This window comes from Pistacia vera, unplaced genomic scaffold (genome assembly GCF_008641045.1).
Source record: "Pistacia vera cultivar Batoury unplaced genomic scaffold, PisVer_v2 Contig891, whole genome shotgun sequence".
In the NCBI taxonomy this organism is placed as follows: domain Eukaryota; kingdom Viridiplantae; phylum Streptophyta; class Magnoliopsida; order Sapindales; family Anacardiaceae; genus Pistacia; species Pistacia vera.
Genome location: NW_022196769.1, coordinates 78570 through 87822, shown reverse-complemented (window position 1 = coordinate 87822; position 9253 = coordinate 78570). Strand labels below are relative to the sequence as shown.

At 35.9% G+C, this 9253-nt stretch overlaps 3 protein-coding genes across 3 annotated transcripts; all 3 read right to left on the bottom strand.

Annotated features, from left to right (window-relative positions):
- Positions 1 to 395: 395 nt before the first annotated feature.
- On the bottom strand, positions 396 to 1037 carry LOC116119506. Its single transcript, XM_031405451.1, has one exon. It carries the CDS (start codon positions 1007 to 1009, stop codon positions 401 to 403), a length of 609 nt encoding a protein of 202 aa, XP_031261311.1. The 5' UTR covers positions 1010 to 1037; the 3' UTR covers positions 396 to 400.
- Positions 1038 to 2455: 1418 nt separating this feature from the next.
- Positions 2456 to 3336, bottom strand: LOC116119516. The gene has a single exon (XM_031405456.1). The coding sequence runs from the start codon at positions 3230 to 3232 to the stop codon at positions 2732 to 2734; it is 501 nt and encodes a 166-aa protein (XP_031261316.1). The 5' UTR covers positions 3233 to 3336; the 3' UTR covers positions 2456 to 2731.
- Positions 3337 to 4228: 892 nt separating this feature from the next.
- On the bottom strand, positions 4229 to 7485 carry LOC116119518 (GTP-binding protein SAR1A). The gene is made up of 3 exons (XM_031405458.1): positions 7211 to 7485; positions 6560 to 6691; positions 4229 to 4840 (listed from the first exon to the last, which is right to left on the bottom strand). The coding sequence occupies exons 1-3, from the start codon at positions 7337 to 7339 to the stop codon at positions 4520 to 4522; spliced, it is 582 nt and encodes a 193-aa protein (XP_031261318.1). The 5' UTR covers positions 7340 to 7485; the 3' UTR covers positions 4229 to 4519.
- Between the last annotated feature and the right edge of the window lie 1768 nt (positions 7486 to 9253).

Here is a 9253-nt window from a genome sequence, read left to right as displayed (position 1 = left end):
GTTGACGAGGAGAATATTATCATCAATTGCACATTTTCATCATTTTTTTTTATATACTGCATATTGTAATTAAGGAATTAATATAACCCAATAACCTTTCTCTTGCTATATGAGTATAAATTTTGGGCTTAAACCCATAGTCCCATATATATCAAAGATTATAAGTCCAATTTGACTTATACATTTGGCCTGAATTCAATAAACTACATACATTTCAATTTTTTCCTTTACCCATAGGTATACATAATATCCCAAAAAAAAAAAAAAAAACCAAGAAAAGTTTGAAAAGATAAAAGAGGCAAGATATGCAAAAGAAAAGAAAACATATAAATTATGCCCAGTAGCTCCATTTTCATTTTTTTTTTTTTTTTCTAATAAATCAAAGCTTTCCTTATAAAAATTAATTAGATACAATAAAACCTTTGTGAAACAACCAGTGGGGAACCTTCTTCTCAACCTTTTTCTCCTTAATTGTATCCAGGCTAGGCTTCCACGCCTTTCCCGAAAGTGTTCTATTCAAATACTCTGGCCTCCCGTCCAAACTTTCCGGCAAAAGCTCCGATACAATGTTGAGCTCCACTGGTCTCTCCTCCGAGCTTTCCTTCTTCTGCAACTTAATAAACTTTTGTGCCTCTCCAGTAGCTGCAGGACATATCTTAGCAAACAAAGGAAGAAACTTCGATGACAATAAAAGGGACTGCGATCTTAACACTGAATTCGCACTCAAAAGAACCTGACGAGCTTCGTCTGAAGTTAACGAAGCTGGCTTGCCTCGCTTGATGGGGAGCATTAAGTAAACCTTCTTTACATCCAATTTCTTGTCAGCAGGCAACGGCTTTGGCCTCTTACCAGTGACGGCCGAGTGCAACTCAACTACAACTTCTTGTGGGTGCTCTAGCATCAGCTCTGCTACAGTGACAGGATAGTCAAACTCATGCACAGTGCCGTCTGATAGAATGACTTTTCTGATGGTGGCATCAAAGGGTCGATATGTGATGTAGTTACCCATGAGAGGGAGAAGGCGTGTGTGTGTGTGTGTGTGTATTGGTTGAAGTTTAGAAGTAATGTGTATGAAATTAAAGAAAGTATAAGTAGGAATGCGTAGGAAATGTTTGTTAAACCGCTCCATCTTGTGAGGGATATAATGGTGGACTTGGCAATAACTTAAAAGATGGAGTTGTTGTCCTTCAGATCTGTTTGTACATGAGATATTGACAGTTTACGTATGTAATTAACTTGATCCAATGGTCAGAGATGTTCTGGATAGGTGGGGTCCTTTTGTCTTCACTAGGGCCTAGCGTTAAATGGAAGTCAAAGAACCGTTCAACTGTAATTATACTAACTAATCTTTTTGTATAATGTGTTGCCAGTTACCTGAAGCATGAGTTAAGTTGGACGGTCCAACTACAAAGTTTTCCGTGATTTATATTTTTGTTTCTAATTCTCACGGGTGTATATACTATTGAATCATATGAATGAGATAACCTTTTATATGCAAATTCATACGTAAATGCATGTCTTTTTCGTACTTATAATTAAATCAAAGAATATTTTTATTTAAGTAACAATTGTATATTGGTTTAAGTAATCGTAATTGAATTATCATTCGATGATTTGATAATAAAAATAACAAAAAAATGTTTTATAAATTATTGAGTTCAAGTTAAGCATAATAATGAGTCCTGAAATTCTAGAGCCCCATCCTGCCCCGTCCCGTATGGGATGGGGATTCCCCAATTTTTGCGGAGACAGGAGGAGTTTTAATCCCGGTATTTAGGGATAGGGTGGGGAGTGCCCTTCCCCCGCTCTACGCTATATATATATATTCTGTATTTTGGACAAGTGCAATGTCTTATCTTAAGTTTAAAAGATTAACTTAAGCGTTTGTCATGTGGACAAATCTCAACATTGAAAGAGAATTGACTATTGTTTTTTGAATGCTCAAATAGTTTTTGTCATGCGTTTGTTCTCATAATTGATGTCATTGTAAAATTAACGGGGTAGGGACGAGTCTCTAAAATTCCTTGCGGGGCGAGGATGGGGGAATCCCCAACTTCCTTGTAATGGGACGGGGGAGGGCAAGGAGTGTTTTTTAGGACGGGGAGTGGGGTCCTTGGCCCCACCTCGTTGCCATGCCTAGTTCAAGTCTCCCTAAATATTAATAGAGGTGATCATTGGGATTCTTACTCGGCCAACAATTCTAAGGCATTAATAGGAGATTAGTTGAGGTGTATGCAAACTGGTCCAAACACTTGCGACGATTAAAAAAAAAAAAAAATTTGTAATAGAGGATGGTGCAGTGATTAACTTGTATTATAATGTCATTAAGAGTAAAATGATTAACACGGTTTAAGTTTTCTAATAAATAAACTTCATGTCATTTGTCAAACGGCCCCTTAATTGAGCAATCAAGCAAGCAAAACCTTTACTTAAACTGGCAATAGAACACCAAGTATGGTGAAATACGAAAGATTAACTTTTATTAAATACAATATGATATATCACTTTTTAGGCCCATAAGCCCGTGCAGTTATGTTTTGGTTAAGGCCCTCGGCCACCTTCAAGCTTTCTATCAAGTCCAATGGCCAAAAAATGGGCCAGCTTTGGGCTTCGTAGGCTTGTTCATTAAGAATTAATCATGATGTACACTTGCATAGTTGCATATTCTGATAATTAAGTTATAAATTCCATGGACGAACACAGAGTCAAAGCCACGAAAAACTTGTAATCTTCAGTAGACTTCAGAAATGGCTTCCAAAACTGGGTTCCACTGCTTTTGATTCTTAAATCGATGACTGGCGAACCCCGTATCATTCACTCTCAAAACAGTAACCTGATCACTTTCTTCTCTATCTTCCCTCACCTCTTCAGTTACAGTGGGTAACACCTTGGCGTTGCTCCTCTTCCTCCTACGTAAGCGTAACGATTTCTTTTTGCCAGAAGCAGCCTCTATTATCGAAATATCTTTCTCTGTAACTTTCCCGTTGACTCTATTAATAGGAACAAACATGTAAAGTTTTCCTGCCAAAAGTTCATCGTCAGCTCGCATGGCCGATATACGGCGAGTTCTCAGGAGCCCGTCCACTGGAGAAATGACGTGGCCTGGTTCTTCAAGCATGACCTCGGCAGCTTTAATGGGAAGGTTGACCTGCCTCAGGTTTCCATTAGCATCGACAAGCTTTGCTTTTAGGGTTGAATGAACAAAGAAACAAGAGGAAGTGTAGTTGCCCATATCTTGTAGTTTCAGTTGTGGTGGTGGATCTTCAGTTGTAAGTAGAGATTTATTATGGGGTATGGGTGAGTGTTTATAAGTTATATATAGCGGGGGAAAGAGGGATGAGTCAACAGTCAAATGTTAAAAAATAAGACTAGAAGTGGTGAGAGATGTGTGCACGTGACTGATAAGTTGGGTATAGTGTTCAATACGCGGATGTTTAATCTTATCTTATGCGTTAGGCGTGGCAGTGAAGTGTGGTAATGGCGATATGTGTGGGGTCTTTTCTATCGAATAAAGTTTTATTTGTTTTGTTTTGGCCTTTGAATTAGTAAAACGTCCACAGCAATTTGTATTTTGCCAGGAACGATCAAAAGTATATTAAAAACGTTTACAGCAACCGACAATATATTGTCAAATGCTGTTTGGCCATTTGTCTCCACTTGAAATCTGACGGTGTTGTTTATTAGAATATCGAATCTATGAGATGGGCTAGTCAATTATTGGAAGCATGAAACTGTGGACCTATACAACAGGTTTTATTTACTGATTGATGATCAAACTCCTCATTGAAGATGGTTACAAATTTTCCATCTTATAAAACCATAATCCCAAAACCATCAAAGGATTGATGAAGAGAGCAATTATCACAAGCCAAGTTGTACAGAAACCCCATGGAATCGAGTCACAGAATCTTATCGAGGTTTTGGCACAGAAACTCGCTCTGAAATCGATTCAGATAATTTTATCGAGGATTTCGGCAGCTTATTGCAGCAAACATTAAAAAAAAAAAAAAAAAAAAAATTGAAAGAATGGTGTTTTCCTCCCATTAGTTTTATTTCTTTTCCATACGACTAGTTGCACACACAGCATATTATCTGTACTACCAAACTATGCGATGAAAACCAACCGAAAACATTATGTGGGTGGACAGAAAGGAGAGTGCTAAATCCTTTTGTTCTTAAAAATAATAATACATACTGCAAAGCCCAATTATACAATATGACAGTGATAGGAAAGGAATGCAATATTTCTGCTGTACTGCAGCATATGACAATAGATGGCAAATAATTTAACAAACTATTATATCAGATAAGACCTGCTACCACAAGTCAATTTTACAGAGTAGTAACATTAACAATTCCTTCCACGCAGATTCAAAACACAGTACTTCCAATTTAAATCCCACTCACAAGCTAGACCAAACAAGGAGATTAATACAATTCGTGCGATGAGACACAGTGGGATAGGATAGGGCTTTCGGGATATGCAATACATCTTCCTAAAACACTACCGGCCATTATGCTATTTGATGTATTGGGAGAGCCATTTGAAGCCATCACCATATCCCATCTTGCGCACAATACTGCACATAAACACTTCCAGTGGGCGGACATTTGTGTCTGCTAGATTAACCTTCCCCTTGCCAGTGGTGAAATTTGTCAGGCCAAGATGATATCGCAACTCATCTTCTGAGGCTGCATATGGGATGTCAATCTTGTTCCCTAAAACAAGAAAAGGGACATTAGCCAATGACTCGTCAGAAAGGAGTGCGTCCAGTTCTTTCTTTGATTCCGCAAACCTCTCTTTGTCATAGGCATCCACTAGGTAGACTACAGCATCCACCTGTAACATAATGCAAACCACATTAGAAGTATTTTACCTGCAGAGATGAGAAAGCCGAATATATATTATTTGCAACAAGGCCAAAATTAGAGTCTTCAAATTTAAAAATACACCCAGTTGAATTAGGAAGATATATAATCACAGAACTTCTAAGCATAAGAAAGATGTAAGCATCACAGATAGACATAAAATAAATTTTGCCATCAAGGTCCAAGTGATAACTTTCATAGGGACTAGTAGTATTCTCTCTTCATCCGTGTTAACTCAGTCAACAGTGTAATGGATGCATCTACCTAAGCCTTATCATATCAACGTTGTCTAAGCCAAGGCACAAAGAATAACTATTGGGATTCTACTAACCAACCGAAGCAACTCTAGTTGCACAGAAATGCAATGATATATATATGGATGGAATGCACTTTGGCTTTAGCCAATTGAAATAATTTAATGCACCATAAGGCACAGAGATAATTTCATAACAAATATAGGGAAATTAAATTACACAGTAAATTAACAAGAAGTTGAATAAATTAACAAAAAGGCTTACAGCAAAATGGTGCAACAATCAAGCTTATCACAGAAGGAAAGTGAAGGACAAAGTAAAGAATGTCAACATAGAAGATAACAGAAAACACCAAGCAAGCAAAGTATAACGAGTTAAAGCAAATCAAGCTCATAAAATAACTTGGTTGGTAAAAAAATTAATGATACATGGTATAGGTCAATCCAAAGGCAATTAAATAAAATTTCAGAAGAGGCATCATCAGGACGTCTATAATAGGTGTTGGAGAAAGCCATAAAAACCTCATTGCATTCAGTTCTAGAACACCTCAATATAATTTAATGCCTAAGTTAAACATGGACCACGTTAGTAGCAACTTCAATACAAGCTTGACATAGAGCCGGCAAACTGTTACCACAACCTGCACTCTTGCAAACCAAGGGATGCACTATTACAACTTCAAGCCCTAAAACAGCATAAGTTACACTTTTGGAAATAAACAATGATTCACTGCAAGAAGCCTTTCTTATGAGTATATATATAAACTAAAACAGAGGGCGATAACCTTCAAAATGAAAATCTAATTAAGAGTCTTACTGCCAAAGTGATACAAAAGTTAACACATAAATGCAAATAGATTTTTCTTCTGTATCTTATATGTCACAAGGCAAAAGACAAAAAAAAAAAAAAAAATTATACATGCAGCTAGTTAACCTTGCATTAATAGATTGTTGTACTAAAAGTTAACATGTTGTTGTCTAACTTATACAAATATATGTTGAGAAGAACTTATGACAATAGCATGAACAGGTAGATGTTGTCAATTACTTTCGAGTAATATATGGGACAAATGTGGGTTGCATCACAACAATGGTAGAAACAAGTAAAAGGTAAGATTCAAACCAAAAAACATCACAAGCAGCACTTGATTACAGTTAACATGAGTGCATGTCAAAAGAACCATAGAAATAAACAAATATCAAACAAGGGTGCATCCGTAAACCATTGAATCCGGTCAACAACTGCTAATAATTATAACTGGCAGTTACACGTTTCTTATAGCAAATAAATTACATATTATTGAATTAAGAATGAATCGGGTTAAGCTGAAAGTGTTGCACATAGCAACAATTAATCCAATAGGTGGTATGTCCACTCTTCAGATGCGATATAAATTACTTAAGTACTAAACTAACTGAGTTTTAAGTATAACTCACCTTGGCATAGTAATCCTTCCAGACTCTACGAGCAATCTGATGACCACCCAAATCAAATGCCTTGAACTTAATTTTCCCAATACTAAGCTCTTCCGATGTGGGATACTGCGTTGGCTGATGCTGAACCAATCTCTGAAATCAACCCAAGAATAAGTACTGCAGGATGAAACAAAACTTCTACGTTTTGCACACAGTATAAATGTCTGAGAGTAACTTTACTAATCCAATTAAGCCTTATGAAATTATCTACTTATTAAAAATTTTCTTCCATCCTAAACTACACAGCTGAAGACGTAAATATTCATATTTCCATCAAAAACAAAAAAGAGTGTAAATCTCAAATTCCATTTCGTTTAAGTACCGAAATTGAAAAAAAAAGGGAGGGGTCAAAGCACCAACACAAAGAGCAATCAGTTAAATGAAACAATGATGCAATATGTTAAATCAGATTGTGTACGATTCACCTGTGAGGAGATTTATGTTTGTCCACGTCTCAAATAAATCAAATTATAAAAGAATAAGATTCTAAATTCTACTTCACTTACCTACCACTTCTCAAAAAAGTAAAAAATAATTCAAAATCGATTTAGGAAATAGAAGCATAAAATAGAAGATTATAAGAAAAGAGATAAGAAATAAAACAAAAAGGACCTCGTCTTTCAACATGTGGAGCAAGGTGGTTTTTCCAGCATTATCTAGGCCTAAGAACAAGATCTTAGCCTCTTTCTGCCACAGACCAAGCGAAGCCAAGACGCTGTAGAACCAGTCAAAAAGAAACATTGTATTAATCGGTTACCTGAATCCAAACAACGATAGATCGAGCTTGAATTTATGACGATCTAAGTTAAAGAAGGAACTAGATCGTCCAATTCAGGTCTCGGTTTCAATCAGGCACAAGAAAACATTAAGTTTGACCCTAACAATAACAACGATGAGAAAGTTAAATGGGAGAACAGTTGATTGGGGTTAATTGATATTTTCATGAGGTGGATCTTGCTTCCCTGTGGGCCCAGTTTTCTGGGTTGGATGACGCCGTTTTATGTTCAGTACATAACTACAGTGCCGATACTGTCTCATTTCTAATTAAATCATCGTGAAAAAGATAGTCGGATAAATGCTGCTTATAATTTTTTTCATAAACGATGATGTAATAGCTTTTAATTGATTAGTCATAGATAGAATTTATTACAAATTAATTAATTATAAATTATTATATCATATTTATAAAAAAAAAGTAATAAAAAGATTTTATAAGTATAATATTATCATCTCTGTTTTTTTTTTCATAATTCTTCTATAAATTTAAGCCCAATTTGCTTCTGATTTTTTCATTAAAATTTGTTAAATTTAATTTGTATTAATTGTATAAATCACTTACGCAAATTAATCAATTCTAGCATACTAAATTTATTCGTTTTCACTGATTTCTTTATTTTATGCAACCTTCTAACATAAAATTAATTTGTAAAAGGTTTCATTATTGTATTAGTATCTAATTGTCTTTCAATTAAGACAATAATAAAAAGAGGGAATGATGCGGCTACAGTTTCTAAATTTCAATTCTATTTGATTTATAGATTATAAAATAATATTTCAGAAGTTAGTTTGTTAAACTGTTTTGAAATTTTCAAATGAGTAAATGACATGTTCCCACCCAAGGTTTCATGAATCTAAAGTTTCCACCCCTAGTTTCATACATTCCAGGTCTCACCCTTGAATCAACACTTTTAGTGAATTTTGGATTCTGACACAGTATAGAGAATGCTATTATCAAACTAATCTTGACAAATAAATTAATAAATTACTTTTTAACCCCCACATTAGTAGAATTAATAGCCCATATTATTTTCAAATTTATTTTAATAACACCCTTAGCATAGTTTAGAGCGAATTCTATCCAATATTCTTGTTGAAGTGTAAAATAGGTGATGAAGTGCAAAATAGGAAATAAGATTATTCTCTATATTATGTTAGGAATCAGATCAATTATATTAGGAATGTAATTATTTTCTTCCTAGATTAGTTTTTTGTTTTTACTATAAATGCATTGTACATCTCATTATGAATATACAAGAAAATATTTCTTCACATGGTATCAGAGCTTGGTGTCTGAAATTTCAAAAAAAATTCTCTCTTTCTCGAATTTTTTTTTGTAGCGACTGTTCTCCGGCAACGATCAGAATCTGGTCCAATCACACCGGACTGATCGTCTTCTCCTTGTCGTCCTAACCCAAGTGGTTTCGTCGTTGGCTGTCGCTGCACGCACCCTCACGTGCCGATCATCTTTCCGGCAGCCCCTCCTCCGATCTGTTCTTCCGGCGAGCGTGAGTTCTCACCACCACCGTCATCTTATTCCTCTCCACCTCGGCGGCAAACCCCTTCAAGGTGTTTCCATCAGCTTCTGCTCCGATTTGTTTTCCGGCGAGTGTACTGTTTTTCCAACGAGTGTTTAGTTTTTCAGGCAAGCGTAAGTTTCTGTGTTTTTGTCAGTTTCAAGACTTCATGGATTCTTCAAAAACAGCCTCTCCTTCGCATCCAAGTGGTTTTTCTTTTGTATCTCTCCCTCCCATCACCACTGAGTGATTAATTAGGACTGCTAATTATTCATCATGGGCTGCCTCTGTTGAATTATGGTGTATGGGTCAAGGTCTGGAGGATCACTTGACCACCAAAGCTGCCGATATTACGTCAGAT